Genomic DNA, 21934 nt, shown 5'->3' on the forward strand with positions numbered 1-21934 from the left:
CTTTGGCCTCTCCATGGCTGGAACCCTTGTTTCCTAGTGTCCCCTAAGGTCGCCCCTGCTAGTGGGGCTCCTGGTTGGCCTAACCCAGCACTTCAACCTGCTAGTGGGGCTCCTGGTTGGTCTAACCCAGCACTTCAACCTGCTAGTGGGGCTCTTTGGGGTAACAGAACACACAGACGCTTCCTTCAATCATCTGTCTGTAAAGTCTCATTCCCCCTGTGTATCTAACTCATCGCTCATTATAACTCTGTTCCTCTACTCTCTGTAGAGCAACATATGGGGAATGGCAGTAGCAGCATCAACTTGTGCTAGGATCACCTCATCCTCTAGATCAGGCCTGGGCAAGGGCCAGCCCGGGGCCATACGTGGCATCATGCTCAGATCACGTAAAGAATTTGCGATAGAAAAGTTTAGAAAAACTTTTGTTATTCAAATTAAAAGCTCAATATATACTCGCCTTTGTATAATGATTTAAGTAATTTATTTTGAAGGCACGTATAAATAACAACTGCACGAACACAGAGTGTGACTGACAGGCTGACACACGTCACAGTTACAAATAGTAGCTAGCTAGAAATGACGGGAAAATTAGTTTTTCAAAGATTTCAAAGAAAAGGAAAGTAGACCGTGAACGTAGGACGTCACTCCGCACACTGATTGAGTAGTTTAAATGTAATGTTGAGCTCTTTGTTTTTGTGCATCCCCGTTAACAAGAGTTCTGTCCGTGGTGCTGAATGCAGAATAGACTTTTCCCTCCGTGTAGTTCATTGCATGTTTAATAATGAAAATACCTACCAAAAGGAGAACATGGATGTGGTTTATTTCTGTGCATGTTAAAAAACTAAAATAAGTAGCATATCTGGACGAGATTTACTGTAGATTTATCTGTCAACACAGTCATACACATGATGTATAATCCTGTAATATGATTCTGGACCGCGATAGGGAAAAAAATATGATGATGTGGCCCTCCATGGAAAGAATTGCACAGGCCTGCTTTAGATGGAGAGCTGCTAGCAAACCAGCACTACTGTTTTGGTGAGTACTTATCTCTACACATTGACATTTATTATGAAATAAAAGAAGCCCCAAACAAAAAAACTGTTGGGGTTTTTAGATTTTTATACTCCATTTTTTTTAATGATAATTTATTTATTTATTTAACTAGGCAAGTCAGATACGAACTAATTCTTAATTACATTGACAGCCTACAGTTTAAAGGAATACGATTATTTTAGAGCAATGTGACAACACTATTTCACAATATTTTCTTGAAAATTATATATGGCTTAACCATTCACTATCAATCACTTCTATAGTTAAGCATTAAGGCGGGGGTATATGGCTAATATACCTCACGGAGTGCCAGGATACAAAACCCCGAGGTGCTTTATTGCTATTATAAACTGGTTATCAACATAATTAGAGCAGTAAAAAATGTTTTGTCATACCCGTGGTAACACCACGGCTGTCAGCCAATCAGCATTCAGGGTTCTAACCACCCAGTTTAAAATTCAGATTAAATCAATTGGTGTGATGAACCAGTAATAAAGTGATACATGCAGAGAAACAATTTGACCATAAATATTTTGTACATTGTACATTTATCCAGTAGTTGTCTCCACAATGACAAACTCCTCTCTTGCCGCTGGAACAAAAATGTGGGCTTGTATTCAGGTCTTGTGGGTGGGTTTTGAGTGGTCATTGTGCTAGAAATTTTAGCTCGACCTGGCAACACTGCCTATCACATAACATACTGTGAACCCATTATGTCACTAAAAAGGTTTCAGTTTGAAGTAAACATTTAACAGAAACTTGTCAAATTAGAAACTTCTCAAGCTTCCTTCCCACTGTCCTTTGTGAATGAATGAGTGTCATTGCTTTTGTAGGTACATTAATCTGTAGTCCCTATTTCAGCTCTTTGCGATATGGGAGAAATTATTGATGTGTTTGATGAAGATTTCATAATGAAAAATACAGGTCAGTCCAAAATGTTTTATTTTGTAAAGAGAGAGAGGAGTTGAGAACGATTACTAAAGAATAATATATTCAACGGCGTGGCTGCGGATCGCTAACTAAAGGATAATTAATATATTCAACGGCGTGGTTGCGGATCCTCCTTTCTTAGGATCTGCTTCTGTGCGGATCATGTTCTGCACATGAGTATATTCTCTGCTCGTCGTAGAGAACAGACCTATTCAGACGAATGGTGCTCGTTTAATAAAGTTAGATTAAGAGATTAATCAATGTCTGCAAGATCATTTAATTATATTTTAAATAACAGAACATACTAGAATAGTAGAAAGTCATCCGCACATACACAGACGCTTCGGGATCTTTACATCCCAGAAAAGTCTACTCCACAACCACGGCCTATATTCAAATGTACATGACATTCAACGGAAGTACGGTTGTTTGAATGAACTCCCGTTTTTTTTCTTTTCCCACAGACAAAATAAATCTTCATTCCAGCTGATTTTTTTTTTCTCCAAATGAATTGAAAATGGATACAAATGTTTATATTATCAAACAACAAATAATACTGTATCAACACAATACACTCTCAAATGTCAGAAATGAAAACCATGACATACAAAATGTAGATAAGATTTTGTTGAGTTACTTTCTTGAGATGCATAACAGGGTCAATGACTAGATGATGCAGTCATCCATTTTAGAGACATTTTCCAGGTGAATCCTTGGTTTTGTCACAACTCTCTTTGCTCCAAAAAAGTGTGCACTTGTTCACTTTCCCTCACTGATTTGAATGGAAATGGAAATGTGGTTAAAATGATGGACGCCACCAATCCAATGATTTTAGATGTGTGAGAAGTATCTCACTGGGCTCTGGTCGAACCTGCTCAGACTGAATGAGTACACACTTTCAGGAGAAACCAGATATTATTGGGACATGCCCCTTGTTGCCTGCTCCGTTGGTTATCCTTGGAGCATTAACCCACAAGAGTTGCATTGGTTTTAGTCATTTATTTACTAAATAGGAAATATAAGAAACTGCTATCATTTGAAGACTGAGTGATGCGGACTAGCCGTGAACACTAGAAACACAGTGCATATTATGTGTTAGATAGCTCACGAAAATTGATGACCACAAATGAATGACATATCCAGAAACTATTCGACATGTGAGAGCTGGATGGATGGGGATGGTGAGCCGATGAAGGACCAGTCAAATGACTGACCATAAGACAGAGCAGTACACGGTGACAGCCATGAGTTCCTCTGGAGCCGGGGCTGGTTGGGTGGGTCCAAGACGTGTGGGTGAGTAGAAAGGTCCCATAGTAGAAACTGCATTCATAAAACATGTGTCATACCTTAAAATGTCAGAGGGGAAAACACCCTCACACTCATCAATATGATGAGAAGCCAAGTCACAAACCTCCCCCAAAAAGCTGTGGTTTCTTATTGCAGCCGAGAAAAAAATAAAAATAATAATAATAATAATAACTCCAGATGTTTACTTTCTTTGAATGCAAAAGGGGAAAAAATGAACTGCACGAGTTAGAGTGAGAGAGACTCCAGCACAGGTTTTTTTTATATTTTTAATCCTGGAGCTAGAATTCTAAATATCCAAAAGTACTGGTCTGAAGGACCCATGTTGGTCAGGGTGGGGTGTCCGTGGGGATGCCTGCAGTAAAATGCCCCTTAAACAGTAGCAGTATCCTGACAGGCAGTCCTTTAGGGCGACCAACGCTATGTGCTCCCAGCAGCCTGGGTCTCCCCTCCCTCGGAGTTACCTGCAGGACAGAACACTGTTAATATAATACAATCAAGGGTTTGCCCTATATGCATTTAGCATTGGCACACAGGAATCATTTTCTGGATGGTAAATTGTTTTCAGTGTAACTTAAAAAGGACTAAAACAAGATTAAGAATGTAGAAAATAGAATGGAGCAATATTATTTTATACGTCTTTTTTTTATTTAAATAAGATATTTGAGCTCTAACAAATCACAAAAATAAAAACTAGACCGTCGGAGATAATCGGAAATTTCAAAAATGTAAGAGTCCCCATTGATTTTGTAATGTTTGAGTCATTTTGCTAGCATAAGAACAAGGCATAAGACCTGGCAAAATGTGTAGAATTGCAGGAAATTAGCTTTAAAACAGCAAAATTGCAGAGCAGCCGAACAGTGACTAGACAAACTAGAATTGTAGGCTTGGGCGGTATCCTGGTTGTCATAACTCTATACCGGCACTGAACACAAGGAGCTCTATTTTTCAAACCCCACTGATCCGCTGTAATCCGAAGGTTAGCAATGCTAACAAGTACATGTAAAATCCCATCGAGAATGCTAAATAAATGCTAACGAGCGCATTGCAAACATTTTATACAGTCTCTGAACCTAAAGTATTTGCAGAACAGACATCCCAGCAAATAAAGTCATACAAGTAACTCAAAAATGCTACTCACAGTTTGCTGCATGCACAAAACAAATATTACACAGCTCTTGATCCAAGAGGGGATTCTCTGCCATTACCAAGTAAAAGCTTGATTTTGAATGTAGCTTACTAGCTACTAAATTAGCAACGCAACTGCATCGCATTTAGCACATTTGACGGTTAATAGGTACAAAGACATCTAGCTGGCAAACATTTAGTTGTGAATTCCATACTGTAACTACATCACCTGGCGTGTGCTGTACTGCAAAACACTCAGTGTCTCAAGGCTCCAGTATCTCGTCGCCATGTACAGATAAACATCACGTGACTAGGGACTACCAGTAAGCGTCATAATGAAAAATGATGAACGGGGGATCTATTGGACAAATTCAGGTAAGTCCCTTCCAGTTTCATTCCGTTTGCTACGTTTAAGTTTTTTTTTTGCAACAGATGGACGATTGAATACACCCCAGGGCTCTCCCTAGTATTCTCTGACAAGGTGGTGCTGATGTAGGCCTTGAGTTGGGCAGGTCCAGAACAGGATAGGGGACAGTATTTTGACGTCCGGATGAAAGGCCCAAAGTAAACTGCATGTTACTCAGTCTCAGAAGCTAGGATATGCATATACTGGATTTGGATAGAAAACACTCTAAAGTTTCTAAAACTGTTAAAATAATGTCTGAGTATAACAGAACTGATATGGCAGGCGAAACCCCGAGGACAAATCACCCCCCCCCCCCACAAAAAACTTCAGCTTACCACTATTTTCAATGGATATCACTTTTATTATAAGGCAAAGTCCTCCCAGATTGCAGTTCCTAGGGCTTCCACTAGATGTCAATCTTTAGAAAGAGTTTCAGGCTGGTTTTTGGAAAAAATTACCCAGAAATTCTAGTTTTTCTAGGTGGCTCCCATTTTGGCTGTAGTGTTTCCAAGTGTGTGAAAGAGAGCGCATTTTGGTATTTTTCTCCGGTAAAGACAATAACAATTCTGTCTTAAATTTTATTATATATTTACGTATTAGGGTGACCAAGGTTTGATTATAAATGTTGTTTGACTTGTTTGGAGAAGTTTACTAGTAACGTTTGGGATTTATTTTGTATGCATTTTGATGGAGGGAAACTGGGTGAATTATTGACTGAAGCGTGCCAGCTAAACTGAGTTTTTATGGATATAAAGAAAGACATTATCGAACAAAATGACCATTTGTGATGTAACTGGAACCTTTTGGAGTGCCAACAGAAGAAGATCAAAGGTAAGGCTTTTATTATATCGCTATTTCGGACTTTAGTTTTCAATGGTTTTTTTATACGGGTCGCTGTTCTCAGATAATTGCATTTTTTGCTTTCACCGTAAAGCCTTTTTTAAATCTGACACAGCGGCTCGATTGACAAGAAGTGAAGCTTTATTTTGATGTGTTAAACTTGTGATTTTATGAAAGTTAAATATTTATAATACTGTAGTTTGAATTTCGCGCTCTGCAATTTCACCTGACGTTGTCGAGGTGTCCCGCTAGTGGCACGTCTTTCCCAAAGTTAACTTCCCCCTCAGGAAGTCCGAGCATTTAGATTTATTTATTTTTAACCAGTAAATGCCATTTCCTGAAACCTAGATCTTAAATGATATCAAACAATGTAGCTAACACAGAAGTTTTATCCTAAATGAAATGGAGATGGTCTCAATGACAATTTCAAATGTTTCTAGGTTCAATTTAGGAGTAATGATTTTTCTAACGAATAGGTGTCTATGTGGCTAGTCTAGTGAAAATGTAAACTGACTTTTTTTCATTTTGTTTGGGGAGAAAATTCAGAATAATTCAATTACTGGATGCAATGTAGTAGTCTAGTTTACTGTAGGCTATTTGGTAATATGAAACAAGTGAACTAGACCTATAGGAGCTTGTTGCTGATCTCCATCCCTGACATAATCCTCCAAGTTAGGTCTGACTACTAGGCTACCTAATATTCAATATGCCTTGTTGTCATTGGTGAACTGACTATTATCACTACTTAGCAGCCTACAGATCAATAACTGTTTAATTAACATAGGCCTACTAATCGTTAACAGTCCAACATAGCATTACGTTAACGACGGTATTAGCGGAAAAGCTCTCTCTGCCCTGTCTGTTTCCATCCACTCGCACTGAACTACCTCAGCACCACACACACACACACACACACACACACACACACACTTCCTTGCTCATCAATGCGCTCCCGCCTACTACCGTTGCGGAGATCAACGCGGGTAAGAAAGTGTTATTTTAGTTGACTAAACGCTGTAGCTAATTACCTTCGTCGTAATGACGCCTTAGCTAAGTAGACAATTAAGAAAGTGGTTGTGCGCCTGACTTAAGATACAATTTTGGAAAATGTATTTGGCAATCAGTTCGTTCACCTTTTTCCCCCTCACACATCATTGATGTCAACAAACAAGAGAGCTGCCATCCAGCTGGAGGGAAGAAACCAGTCCTCTGATTGGCTCAGCTCCAACTTCAGATGGTTGAGTCAAACACCAGAATGTGCCAGTTTTTTGTACCTGCATGTTTTGATCTCAGATTGAGTGCATGGTACGCGGAACACATGTAGGTTTTTATTCTTTCTTTCTTTCTTTCTTTAACCAGGCAAGTCAGTTAAGAACAAATTCTTATTTTCAATGACTGCCTAGTGGGTTTACTGCCTTGTTCAGCGGCAGAACAACAGATTGGGAATGGTGCAGAACAACAGATTTTTATCTTGTCAGCTCAGGGATTTGATCTTGCAACCTTTCGGTTACAAGTCCAACGTTCTAACCACTAGGCTACCCTGTCGTCGGCGGGACTGATGACTGGACACACTAGTAATAGTAACTGCAGAGATATGGGTAGACATACTGACTAAAAGTACACAAACAAAGTACCACAAAGGCAGTTGAAGAACCTTGAAGTCTCACAAAAAGTGATTGAATGACACACCCACCCACTAATACCACTAGAAAGGTAGCTAGGTACAGACCTGCTGCTGTGTTGTTGACCTGGTCTTCCTCATCGCTGTCCCCCTCAGAGTGGGGCAGGTCAGCCTCAGGGACGCAGTCTGTAGCCGAGGCCTCATGGGGCTCTTGGTCCGCACGGCTCTTCAAGGCCAGGATACGATGGTGCAGCGCTGCAGCGAGCTGACCTGTGTCCTTAGAACTGGCCTGGAAACCAACAAATAAAAAAATAAAAATCACCCAGCCAAAAAACACCAAAGAGTGAGCAACTCAGAAGAACAGTGGCTTGGAACTTCCTAGAAAAAGGCAGGAACCTAGGAAGAAACCTACAGAGGAACCTGTCTCTGAGGGGTAGTCAGTCCTCTTCCAGCTGTGCTGGGTGGAGATTTATGGCCAGATCCATAAGGGACCACAAAGACGAGAGATAAACAACATTCAACAGACACCATTGTTTCCCCTATATGCATTTAGCAGTGACACAGTTCTAATTTTCTAATTGTTTTATTTACATTTTCCCGGACTGTAAAAACTTCTCAGTGCGAACTTAAATTACTAAAACAAGATACAAAAGTATGTAGGAAAGATAATGTTAGCAAGGTCATCTTTGAGATCTAACAAGCACTGGAATAAAAACTAGATAGTCAGGGAGAATGTCATGGCATGGGGGGGGCTCCCATTGACTCTGTTATGTTTGAGTCACTCAGACACTGCAGCAGCCATGGCAAAACATGTAGAATTGCAAGAAATTTGCTGTAAAAACAGCAATATCGTCTCAGCAACCAATAGGGCCCCAAAAACTGCACCATTGGCCATGCCCACTACAGGGGATGGTGCTGTATGCGTGATGCAGACTAGGGGATGGTGCTGTATGCGTGATTCAGACTAGGGGATGGTGCTGTATGTGTGATGCAGACTAGGGGATGGTGCTGTATGTGTGATGCAGGCTAGGGGATGGTGCTGTATGTGTGATGCAGGCTAGGGGATGGTGCTGTATGTGTGATGCAGGCTAGGGGATGGTGCTGTATGTGTGATGCAGGCTAGGGGATGGTGCTGTATGTGTGATGCAGGCTAGGGGATGGTGCTGTATGTGTGATGCAGGCTAGGGGATGGTGCTGTATGTGTGATGCAGGCTAGGGGACGGTGCTGTATGTGTGATGCAGGCTAGGGGATGGTGCCGTACCGATATTAGAAACACTTTGACTCCCTGGTCCTCTGTGTCCATGGCGGTGACGCGGACACTCTTCTCGCTGGCCTTGTCCACCTGCATCTGGGGCCACAGCTTGGTGTTCAGGATCAACCTTAAACTGCCCTGGGTCCGCATCACTGGGGAACACAGATACACAGGGTAGTTACAGCCAGATCACTGGGGAACACAGATACACAGGGTAGTTACAGCCAGATCACTGGGGAACACAGGGTAGTTACAGCCAGCTCACTGGGGAACACAGATACCACAGGGTAGTTACAGCCAGATCACTGGGGAACACAGATACACAGGGTAGTTACAGCCAGATCACTGGGGAACACAGGGTAGTTACAGCCAGATCACTGGGGAACACAGGGTAGTTACAGCCAGATCACTGGGGAACACAGATACCACAGGGTAGTTACAGCCAGATCACTGGGGAACACAGATACACAGGGTAGTTACAGCCAGCTCACTGGGGAACACAGATACCACAGGGTAGTTACAGCCAGATCACTGGGGAACACAGATACAGGGTAGTTACAGCCAGATCACTGGGGAACACAGATACACAGGGTAGTTACAGCCAGATCACTGGGGAATACAGACACAGGGTAGTTACAGCCAGATCACTGGGGAACACAGATACCACAGGGTAGTTACAGCCAGATCACTGGGGAACACAGATACCACAGGGTAGTTACAGCCAGATCACTGGGGAACACAGATACCACAGGGTAGTTACAGCCAGATCACTGGGGAATACAGATACACAGGGTAGTTACAGCCAGATCACTGGGGAATACAGACACACAGGGTAGTTACAGCCAGATCACTGGGGAATACAGACACAGGGTAGTTACAGCCAGATCACTGGGGAACACAGATACACAGGGTAGTTACAGCCAGATCACTGGGGAACACAGATACACAGGGTAGTTACAGCCAGATCACTGGGGAATACAGACACAGGGTAGTTACAGCCAGATCACTGGGGAACAGATACCACAGGGTAGTTACAGCCAGATCACTGGGGAATACAGATACACAGGGTAGTTACAGCCAGATCACTGGGGAACACAGATACACAGGGTAGTTACAGCCAGATCACTGGGGAACACAGATACACAGGGTAGTTACAGCCAGATCATTGGGGAACACAGATACCACAGGGTAGTTACAGCCAGATCACTGGGGAATACAGATACACAGGGTAGTTACAGCCAGATCACTGGGGAACACAGATACACAGGGTAGTTACAGCCAGATCACTGGGGAACACAGTGTGGAAGACATCTTTGTGGGCTATACGCAGCCTGGTCTCAGGGTAGTAACTGTTGATATCCCTCTAGTGGTGTGGGGGCTGTTTTTGGCAAAGTGGGTGGGGTTATATCCTGCCTGGTTGTCTGGGGGAAATGTCAGGACAGGGCCACAGTGTCCCCCAACCCACCGTCTCAGTATCTATGCTGCAATAGTTTATGTGCCGGGGGGCTAGGGTCAGTCTGTTATATCTGATGTAATTCTCCTGCATTATCTGGTTTCCTGTGTGAACCCTCTAATTCTTTCCCACTCTCCCAGAGGACTTAAGCTCTAGGATCATGCCTCAGGACTACCTGGCCTGATTGACTCCTTGCTGTACCCAGTCCACCTGGTCGTGCTGCTGCTCCAGTTCCAACTGTTCTGCCTGCGGCTATGGAACCCTGACCCGTTCACTGGACGTGCTACCTGTCCCGGACCTACTGTTTTCAACTCTCTACCGCACCAGCGGTCTCGACCTCTGAATGCTTGGATATGAAAAGCCAACTGTCATTTACTCCTGAGGTACTGACCTGCTGCACCCTCTACAACCACTGATTATTATTTGACCCTGCTGGTCATCTATGAACGTTTGAACATCTTGAAGAACAATCTGGCCTTTAAATTGGCAATGTACTCTTCTAATCTCCACCCGGCACAGCCAGAAGAGGACAGGTCACCCCTCAGAGCCTGGTTCTTCTCTAGGTTTCTAATCTCCACCCGGCACAGCCAGAAGAGGACTGCCCCACACCTCAGAGCCTGGTTCCTCTCTAGGTTTCTTTCTAGGTCCCTGCCTTTCTAGGGAGTTTTCCCTAGCCACCGCACTTCTACATCTGCATTGCTTGCCGTTTGGGGTTTTAGGCTGAGTTTCTGTACAGCACTTTGTCACATCTGCTGATTTAAAAAGGGCTTCATAAATACATTTGATTGATTGATATATACACAGGATAATTAGACGGATCACTGAGGAACACATATACAGTGCATTCGGAAAGTATTCAGACCCCTTGACCTTTTCCACATTTCGTTAGGTTACAGGCCATTTTCTGCATACCACCCCTACCTTGTCACAACACAACTGATTGGCTCAAATGCATTAAGGAAAGAAATTCCACAAATTAAGGCACACCTGTTATTAATTGAACATCATTCCAGGTGACTACCTCTTGAAGCTGGTTGAGAGAATGTCAAGAGTGCAGAGGGAACACCCCCCTATCCACATCGATGGAACAGTAGTGGAGAGGGTAGTAAGTTAAGTTCCTCGGCATACACATCACAGACAAACTGAATTGGTCCACTCACACAGACAGCATCGTGAAGAAGGCGCAGCAGCGCCTCTTCAACCTCAGGAGGCTGAAGAAATTTGGCTCGTCACCAAAAGCACTCACAAACTTCTACAGATGCACAATCGAGAGCATCTTGGCGGGCTGTATCACCGCCTGGTACGGCAACTGCTCCGCCCACAACCGTAAGGCTCTCCAGAGGGTAGTGAGGTCTGCACAACGCATCACTGGGGGCAAACTACCTGCCCTCCAGGACACCTACACCACCCAATGTTACAGGAAGGCCATAAAGATCATCAAGGACAACAACCACCCGAGCCACTGCCTGTTCCCCCCGCTATCATCCAGAAGGCGAGGTCAGTACAGGTGCATCAAAGCTGGGACCGAAAGACTGAAAAACAGCTTCTATCTCAAAGCCATCAGACTGTTAAACAGCAACCACTAACATTGATTGGCCGCTGCCAACACACTGACTCAACTCCAGCCACTTTAATAATGGGAATTGATGGGAAATTATGTCAAATGTATCACTAGCCACTTTAAACAATGCTACCTAATATAATGTTTACATACCCTACATTATTCATCTCATATGTATACGTATATACTGTACTCTATATCATCCTTATGTAATACATGTATCACTAGCCAATTTGTTTACATACTCATCTCATATGTATATACTGTACTCGATACCATCTACTGTATCTTGCCTATGCTGCTCTGTACCATCACTCATTCATATATCTTTATGTACATATTCTTTATCCCCTTACACTGTGTATAAGACAGTAGTTTTGGAATTGTTAGTTTGATTACTTGTTGGTTATTACTGCATTGTCGGAACTAGAAGCACAAGCATTTCACTACACTCGCATTAACATCTGCTAACCATGTGTATGTGACAAATAAAATTAGATTTGATTTGAGTGTACAAAGCTGTCATCAAGGCAAAAGGTGGCTACTTTGAAGAATCTCAAATATAAAATATATTTAGATTTGTTTAACACTTTTTTGGTTACTACATGATTCCATGCATGTTATTTGTCTTCAATATTATTTTACAATTAATAAATTAATAAAAACCCTGGAATGAGTAGGTGTGTCCAAACCTTGACACGGTACTGTATGTAAATTAGATATTTCTGTTTTCCATTTTCAATAAATTACCAAGCATTTCTAAAAACAATGTTTTCACTTTGTCATTATGGGGTGTAGTTGGGTGAGAAAAAAATATACATTTAATCCATTTTGAATTCAGGCTGTAACAACAAAATGTGTAATAAGTCATGGTTTTATGATTACTTTTGGAAGGCATTGTATTCCTTCATTCCTTTTTGGAATGTTCAATGACTGGTCGGTTAGGAAGACATTGTATTCCTTCATTCCTTTTTGGAATGTTCAATGACTGGTCGGTTAGGAAGACATTGTATTCCTTCAATCCTTTTTGGAATGTTCAATGACTGTGGTTGGTTAGGAAGACATTGTATTCCTTCAATCCTTTTTGGAATGTTCAATGACTGTGGTTGGTTAGGAAGACATTGTATTCCTTCATTCCTTTTTGGAATGTTCAATGACTGGTCGGTTAGGAAGACATTGTATTCCTTCAATCCTTTTTGGAATGTTCAATGACTGGTCGGTTAGGAAGACATTGTATTCCTTCATTCCTTTTTGGAATGTTCAATGACTGGTCGGTTAGGAAGACATTGTATTCCTTCAATCCTTTTTGGAATGTTCAATGACTGTGGTTGGTTAGGAAGACATTGTATTCCTTCATTCCTTTTTGGAATGTTCAATGACTGGTCGGTTAGGAAGACATTGTATTCCTTCAATCCTTTTTGGAATGTTCAATGACTGTGGTTGGTTAGGAAGACATTGTATTCCTTCAATCCTTTTTGGAATGTTCAATGACTGGTCGGTTAGGAAGACATTGTATTCCTTCATTCCTTTTTGGAATGTTCAATGACTGGTCGGTTAGGAAGACATTGTATTCCTTCAATCCTTTTTGGAATGTTCAATGACTGGTCGGTTAGGAAGACATTGTATTCCTTCATTCCTTTTTGGAATGTTCAATGACTGGTCGGTTAGGAAGACATTGTATTCCTTCAATCCTTTTTGGAATGTTCAATGACTGGTCGGTTAGGAAGACATTGTATTCCTTCATTCCTTTTTGGAATGTTCAATGACTGGTCGGTTAGGAAGACATTGTATTCCTTCATTCCTTTTTGGAATGTTCAATGACTGGTCGGTTAGGAAGACATTGTATTCCTTCAATCCTTTTTGGAATGTTCAATCCCAATGACTGTGGTCGGTTAGGAAGGCATTGTGAGTTATCCTGTAAGTTACTGAGACAAACAACCATTCATGAATGTGTACAGGTTTGTGCGTTCGTGTACCTACCTAGGCGTGACTGTAATGATCCGTCATCTGTAGATGCCATGTCATTAAGCCTGAGCAGCCCTCGACCTCGCTCTATCCACGACTGGGCCGTCATGTCAAACACAAACAACTTGCACTGGACCTGAGAGAGGGACAACAAAAAACAGCAAATCAACAACAAATACCCCAGACGACTCGTTTTTTAAAATCATATGAGAAAAAAAACGATTTTATTTTATTTGGAATGCTAGACAAAATTAAAATGTGCTTTTTTATCCAGCCTGTATCACATCTGGATGTGATTGGGAGTCCCATAGTGTGGCGCACAATTGGCCCAGTGTCGTCCGAGTTTTGCTGGGGTAGGCTGTCATTGTAAATAAGAATTTGTTCTTAACTGACTTGCCTAGTTAAAAAAATATATATATATATATATATATAAAAAATATGAGTTTAGGGGCTAAAATGGTTAAATATTAAAGCTTTAAACCGCTCACTAAAAGCTTCAATCATACATAAATTATACTTAAACCCAAAATGGTTCTCCAGTAGATTATTAAGGAAGAATCATCCTTTGTTCAACAATGGCCTTTTTACCTTCATACAGATGACAACTTCTCATTGCCGACTAATTGAAAATGAAATGTTGTTTAAAGTATCACCCTTTCTTAAACAAGCCGTACAAAGCTGGGTACAATTTCAGTTATCCTCCAGAAAAATGATAGAACAAATATTACATCAAATGTTATGGTTAAACTCAAATACTGATTTATTAAATGTTTTTTATTTATTTATTTTTTTAAACATGTTTTATTATATTTACTAATGACATTATGAATAGTGTTGGATTCAAAATGTTTAACATTGAGATATTAAAAGACATGATAGATGAGATGCATAGTATATAAAGGAGTGAGATCTGTAGAAAGACAGAGTGGCTGTGGAATGTGCTGCGTGGACGGGAGGAGATCAAAGGATTGCTATAGGGGAGGCAGATGGACATCTGTGGATTAGGCGAAGGAGGGGAGGAGGTCAGGTCAGATCCCCTGAAGGGAGTTCTAAGGTTCCTGTGGAACCATAAGATGTAAGGATTGTAGAGGAGGAGTGTCTTAAGTGGGATATATATACACACCTATGATTGTGAAGTTAAACAGCCACCACTAACATTGAGTGGCTGCTGCCAACACACTGTCATTGACACTGACCCAACTCCAGCCATTTTAATAATGGGAATTGATGGGAAATGATGTACATATATCACTAGCCACTTTAAACAATGCTACCTTATATAATGTTACTTACCCTACATTATTCATCTCATATGCATACGTATATACTGTACTCTACATCATCGACTGCATCCTTATGTAATACATGTATCACTAGCCACTTTAACTATGCCACTTTGTCTACATACTCATCTCATATGTATATACTGTACTCGATACCATCTACTGTATGCTGCTCTGTACCATCACTCATTCATATATACTTATGTACATATTCTTTATCCCCTTACACTGTGTATAAGACAGTAGTTTTGGAATTGTTAGTTAGATTACTTGTTGGTTATCACTGCATTGTCGGAACTAGAAGCACAAGCATTTCGCTACACTCGCATTAACATCTGCTAACCATGTGTATGTGACAAATAAAATTTGATTTGAGAAATGTTTGGCAGTCTGAATTACAGCTGTAAAAGAACCTTTGGGCAGAAATAAACAAATTAAACTTGGTTAAGCTTCTCTAATGTCTGGGAGTTATTTGCTCTCAGAATTTGCTCTCAGACCCTAACAATAGAAACAGTGGAGCTGTGTCACATATGCAGCTATCGGAAATATATGGGAATATCTGTTCAATAGAAACTAACAAGCAACTGATTGCAGCATTACCACAAACATGGAGGCGGCAAGTGGAAAAGGTAGGGAACTTGTTATATATATATATATATATATATATATGCAGTTGACAGTGGGAGGACATTTCTTTTTATATAATATATATATATATATATTATATAAAAAGAAATCTCCTCTCACTGTCAACTGCATGTATTTTCAGCAAACATATGTTCATACAAATATTTGAACAAGATTCAACAACTGAGACACAAACTGAACAAGTTCCACAGACATGGGACTAACAGAAATGGAATAATGTGTCCCTGAACAAAGGGGAGGATCAAAATCAAAAGTAACAGTCAGTATCTGGAGTGGCCACCAGCTGCATTAAGTACTGCATCTCCTCCTATTGGACTGCACCAGATTGTGATATGTTACCCCACTCTTCCACCAAGACACCTGCAAGTTCCAGGACATTTCTGAAGGGGGAATAGCCCTAGCCCTCACCCTCCAATCCAGGTCAATGTGATTGAGATCTGTGCTCTTCGCTGGCCATGGCAGAACACTGACATTCCTGTCTTGCAGGAAATCACACACAGAACGAGCAGTATGGCTGGTGGCATTGTCATGCTGGAGGGTCATGTCAGGATGAGCCTGCAGGGAGGGTACCACATGAGGGAAGAGGATGTCTTCCCTGTAATGCACAGCGTTGAGATTGCCTGCAATGATAACAAGCTCAGTCCGATGATACTGTGACACACCGCCCCAGACCATGACGGCCCCTCCACCGCCAAGTCGATCCTGCTCCAGAGTACAGGCCTCGGTGTAACGCTCATTCCTTTGACGATAAACGCAAATCCGACCATCACCCCTTGTGAGACAAAACCGCGACTCGTCAGTGAAGAGCACTTTTTGCCAGTCCTGTCTGGTCCTGCGACGGTGGGTTTGTGCCCAAAGGCAACGTTGTTGCCAGTGATGTGTGGTGAGGACCTGCCTTACAACAGGCCTACCAGCCCAGCCTCTCTTAGCCTATTGCGGACAGTCTGAGCACTGATGGAGGGATTGTGCATTCCTGGTGTAACTCGGGCAGTTGTTGTTGCCATCCTGTACCTGTCCCGCAGGTGTGATGTTCGGATGTACTGATTCTGTGCAGGTGTTGTTACACGTGGTCTGCCACTGTGAGGAGGATCAGCTGTCCATCCTGTCTCCCCCTGTAGCCTTGTTTTCACAGTCTCACATACGGACATTGCAATTTATTGCCCAGGCTACATCTGTAGTTCTCATGCTTTCTTGCAGCATGCCTAAGGCACGTTCAGGCAGATGAGCAGGGACCCTGTGCATCTTTCTTTTGATGTTTTTCAGAGTCAGTAGAAAGGCCTCTTTAGTGTCCTAAGTGTTCATAACTGACCTTAAATGCCTACTGTCTGTAAGCTGTTAGTGTCTTAATGACTGTTCCACAGATGCATGTTCATTGTTTATGGTTCATTGAACAAGCATGGGAAACAGTGTTTAAACCCTGTACAACAAAGATATTAAGTTATTTAGATTTTGGGTGATTTAGCCGTTTTGGGCGATTTGGAAAGCCATAGTCAATACATACTCGTACAAAAGGTTCATCTTTAGTTCACAATCTGTGGATACTATATGATTAGAAAGGTTCAAAATGTTTGTAAAACTTCACAGAACAAAAAAATATATGGCACATGGAAACTAGACGAGGGTGGTCTATGGTGATAGATGGAATGGGCTGAGAGTGGCTGAGGGGGTGGGATTAAAGAGCTGAGGTCTATGGTGTTAGGTGGGATGGGCTGAGAGGCTGAGGGGTGGGATTAAAGAGCTGAGGTCTATGGTGATAGGTGGGATGGGCTGAGGGGGTGGGATTAAAGAGCTGAGGTCTATGGTGATAGGTGGGATGGGCTGAGAGGCTGAGGGGTGGTCTATGGTGATAGATGGAATGGGCTGAGAGTGGCTGAGGGGGTGTGATTAAAGAGCTGAGGTCTATGGTGATAGGTGGGATGGGCTGAGAGGCTGAGGGGTGGGATTAAAGAGCTGAGGTCTATGGTGATAGGTGGGGTGGGATTAAAGAGTTTGTTTGGTAATGTATTATAACAAAAGTACCATGTATGTCAAATGTATATTTAGCAGAAATGCTGTATAAAGAAAACTAAGATATTTCTCCTCAAAAAAGGGCTTGCTGATTTTGTCTCCACACATTACTGATCGGCAGGGTGTATGTATCAAGTGTCTCAGAGTGTGAGTACCGCTCTAGATCAGCTCCTCCCTGTCCATCTAATACATTATCCTATACCAGCTCCTCCCTGTCCATCTAATACATTATCCTAGACCAGCTCCTCTAATACATTATCCTAAATGAGCTCCTCCCTGTCCATGTAATCTAATGCATTATTCTAGATCAGCTCCTCCCTGTCCATGTAATCTAATACATTATCCTTGATCAGCGCCTCCCTGTCCATGTAATCTAATACATTATCCTTGATCAGCGCCTCCCTGTCCATCTAATCTAATACATTATGATCTGAAAACTGATCCTAGTGACTATTGATGGGTTCTGACTACTAAACTTGAAAATATGAAATATCCGTATTTCAGGTCACTAAGGGAGCAAGGGGAATGTAGCACGTTTTACATTCCGTCAGAACATGTTATTGTTAGACATCAGGTATCCTGTGGAAAGGAGAAGAGTCTGGTACAAGTCAACAGGCCAGCCGTGAGTTAGAGAGGAGTGAGGAATTTGGGCCCCGAGGTCAGGTCAGATGAAGAAAGAGAGAACGGGCATCATTAAAGTCCTGTCTAGCAGCAGAGATCTATTGGCTGTCCAGATGTGTAAGGAGGAGAGACGGTCCTAGGTTTACATAAAACCTTCATCCTATGCTAAGTGCTTATGTAAATATGCATAGGATGAAGGTTTATGTAAACCTAGGACCAAGTGCTTATGTAAATATGTCTGTCTGTTTAGCCGTTTGTCCCATTGAGTGAATAAACTTGGTTTGAGTTTTCCCTAGTGGTCCAATAGGTTCTAAATAAACAGAGTAAAACTAAGACTATGCACCTTGATGTATTCCAACATAGTCAGCAATAGAGACTAGCCACCGACCTGTAAAACGTTACTTTCTGATTCCTCTCCAGTTTTGACGTCTACTTTCTCTAAGATACACTTCTTGGCTGTGGCTTTGGTATACGCTGCTGCAGACTCCTCCAGTGACTCTGTCACGTTGTTACCTGGGAACACACACACACACAATGACGCACACCTAACTAATTAACACACTGGGGCCAGCCCTAGTCTGTAGTGAAGATAGAGAAAGCCAGTCTCTCAAGATTTATACTGCGAGACGTGTGTGTGTGTGTGTGTGTGTCTCTCTCTTACCCTTCTCTGGTGTGTTCTCCTTTGAGGACGGTTCAGACACAGGGGGAGCCGGTAGGTCTTTACAGTCCTCTTCTGATGCCTCACCTCCTCTAGGAGGACTCTGAAAACACACAGTACGTAGCCAGTCAACCTCACAGGAGGCGGCCAGTCAACCTCACAGGAGGCGGCCAGTCAACCTCACAGGAGGCGGCCAGTCAACCTCACAGGAGGCGGCCAGTCAACCTCACAGGAGGCGGCCAGTCAACCCCACAGGAGGCGGCCAGTCAACCCCACAGGAGGCGGCCAGTCAACCCCACAGGAGGCGGCCAGTCAACCTCACAGGAGGCGGCCAGTCAACCCCACAGGAGGCGGCCAGTCAACCCCACAGGAGGCGGCCAGTCAACCCCACAGGAGGCGGCCAGTCAACCTCACAGGAGGCGGCCAGTCAACCAGTGTCTCAACAGTGCAATAATAAAGTCCACCCCTGATAAGGTCACTCATAATATACGTGTGATTTTCTAGTCCCAATTCAAAAACACATTGTCCTGCATGATTGGATTTGCTACAAGCTTTTCATAACAGTTCCAGGTTGATCCATTTCTCATGGAGCTGTATCGATTTGGGTTTCGATCTCCCCCACCAGCTCTACTGTTTGTTATGGCCCGAAGGACAACACCACCCGCTAAAACAGTCTCTACTCACCAGAACCCTCTCTGACATGTTCTGCCCGAAGACAAATTTGGCCCCCTTGTCCGTATTGTTTGCGGCGTTCTTTGAACTGGAAGGAAAAGGAGGAAGGTCAAAAGGGGGGTGAGTGTAACAGATGTGAAATGGCTAGCTTAGTTAGCGGTGTTCGCGCTAAATAGCGTTTCAATCGGTGACGTCACTTGCTCTGAGACCTTGAAGTAGTAGTTCCCCTTGCTCTGCAAGGGCCACGGCTTTTGTGGAGCGATGGGTAACGATACTTCGTGGGTGAAGTTATTATCAGTACGTCAGTCATTTAGCAGAGTTATCCAGTGCAACTTACAATTACCGCTTCTAAAAACACTAAGGTAGCTGAAACCATAATATTACGAGCATTATAAGTTCAACCTTCACAATAGTGAAAAAGAGTATAAAGTGGTCTGAAAAGCCAGTAATATGAGTATTTCTACTCTTGAGGACACTGCATTACCTGGGGGTGGCAATGTACTCTAAGAAATAGTTTGTTCCCCCCTGAGTGGCCAGGGGTAACAACTTTCCGTCTTTAGAGCTCTCTTCCAACTAGAGACGGAGAGAGAGAGACACAGACAGAGGAATAGAGAGAGGTTACCAAAGAAACTGAGATCATAATCCACTTCATTTGAGAAAGTGATTTTTAAAAAATGAATAAAATATTGAAAACACACTTATTTACTTCACTAAATAGGCTATCAGCATCCTACAAAAAATATGAACCTTTGCTCTGTCTTTGATATTTTGTCCAAACACGAAAGAGGACTCTGCAGGACAGTCGTCCCTCATCCCATCCTCCTCTTTGTCACATTTCTAGATGAAACATATATAGAATTCAACTTTAAATTTGTTGTTGCTAACAAAAAAAATTAAGAGGCATTTTTTTGAAAACCAAAATAAATAAAACATCTGAATGATTTTGACAGTAATAATATAAACTAAATCCTATCCAAGGTCTTGGTGGTCACAACGTCATGCAACTACAGGCAAAATAAGTCGCTGCCATAGAGACGCATTCAAATTATCGTTCCACTTTAAATTATTTTGTTGCTGCACCGTTGTCACTTCACACAAGCTTCTGCGTTTTAAAAACGGGACCGAGACGCCTTGTCCTCACCGGTGACCTGGCGAGGCCGTCTGACTGCTCAGTGTTGTTATGGAAGATGGTCGACCCTTCTGACGTCCCGTCTGTTGACTTCTTCACCCCGTTAGTGGACTCAGAGTTGGTCTTGGCTGGCGGGGCCTGGAGCATGGCTGGCCGGAGGACACTGCGCAGTTGCTCCTTGGGTTTCTGACTGGGGACGCCTGGAACATAACCTGCTAATGGATTGGATCTGAATGCCTTACAGAACTAGTCCATTCACAACTATATCACACCTACCATGTACTATATTACAATATGCACGACCGCGGGACTATATCAAACTACCATGCACGGTCAATCATATTAACACGCTGTAACACCATCTCATCTACGTTTTAAGAGTTTTCCTGACCATTTAACCTGACTAGAATTGCTTTCTGTAATCAACACACACCAATACCCAGGCACCAATACCCAGGCACCAATACCCACCTGAACTAGGTGCCTTCCCATGTATAAGAGTTGGTGGTTTTAAACGAAACCCAACTGGCTTCTCTTCTGGTAAGAACAAAAAAAAAACATTTAAAAAAACAGGAGGTACAATTGGTTAACAAGACCATAAACAAAAATGGCAACTTTCAGCGTGTGGGGAGGGTACATTAATACCATCATAAAATGGAACACAGATGAACCCATGGAGATACCGTTTGTCTCTGCATCCATTATGGATGGAAGTTAGAGGTAGTTTCGCAAGCCAATCATAACTAGCGTTAGCGCAGAGAATGGTATCTACCAGCAGTTATCATACACTTTGTCATTGCGCTAACGCTAGTTAGCAACTTCATTCAAACTGCACGTAGGGACCAAATGGTATCCACGGGTTCATCTGGGGAAGTAGATAAATGGTTTCATTGATAAAAAAATCCTCTTAGTATCCCTTTAAAACGAAGCACTACACATTTATAGATAGTCAAATGTGTATCTGCTTGAATGAAGGTAATTTTCAAAGCTACATAAATGAAGTTCCCTACTCACCTCAAAGCTAGTGTGTCACTAAGGTCTTGGAGATGACACACATTGGTGTTTAGTTTACCCTTCCCCCCCCCCAGAATGGACTAAATTGAGTCTTATTTTCTTGATCTCCAAACTAATTCTACATATGTTTGGGAGCTTTTGAGCTGAGATTCTGTATTTTTGTGGTTTTGTTATTTCTTTCAAATCTTGATGTTTTGTGGCATAGACATTTTTTTTATGAGGAAAATAACCATCTGTGAAAGTTTACTTCAGCATCTCATTTGGAGTAGTGTGAGTAAGACTCATTCAATGTCTACATTAAAACAATACATTAACACAATACATTAAAACAATTCAAAACAATGTTTATATTTCTCTGTCCTGATATTCTTCCCTGTCAAGTTT

The 21934-nt window shown here is 42.2% G+C and overlaps 1 protein-coding gene across 5 annotated transcripts in view; it reads right to left on the reverse strand.

Moving 5' to 3' along the window:
- Positions 1-1981: 1981 nt before the first annotated feature.
- Positions 1982-21934, reverse strand: part of LOC118401750 (ran-binding protein 3-like) — a 31779-nt gene continuing 11826 nt past the window's right edge. For 2 of the 5 annotated variants that reach the window (XM_052476049.1, XM_052476052.1), the window contains exons 6-16: positions 21008-21073; positions 20549-20751; positions 20155-20244; positions 19892-19980; positions 19420-19495; positions 18739-18838; positions 18466-18590; positions 13534-13654; positions 8549-8691; positions 7395-7575; positions 1982-3755 (exon numbers count right to left, since the gene is read on the reverse strand). In XM_052476049.1, coding sequence (XP_052332009.1) covers positions 3712-3755; positions 7395-7575; positions 8549-8691; positions 13534-13654; positions 18466-18590; positions 18739-18838; positions 19420-19495; positions 19892-19980; positions 20155-20244; positions 20549-20751; positions 21008-21073 — 1238 coding nt within the window. In that variant the 3' untranslated portion in view covers positions 1982-3711. The remainder of the gene's footprint in view (positions 3756-7394; positions 7576-8548; positions 8692-13533; positions 13655-18465; positions 18591-18738; positions 18839-19419; positions 19496-19891; positions 19981-20154; positions 20245-20548; positions 20752-21007; positions 21074-21934) is intronic. The other 3 variants (XM_052476051.1, XM_052476050.1, XM_052476053.1) reach the window with 3 other exon arrangements.

The sequence above is a fragment of the Oncorhynchus keta genome, chromosome 23, assembly GCF_023373465.1.
Source record: "Oncorhynchus keta strain PuntledgeMale-10-30-2019 chromosome 23, Oket_V2, whole genome shotgun sequence".
NCBI classification, from domain to species: domain Eukaryota; kingdom Metazoa; phylum Chordata; class Actinopteri; order Salmoniformes; family Salmonidae; genus Oncorhynchus; species Oncorhynchus keta.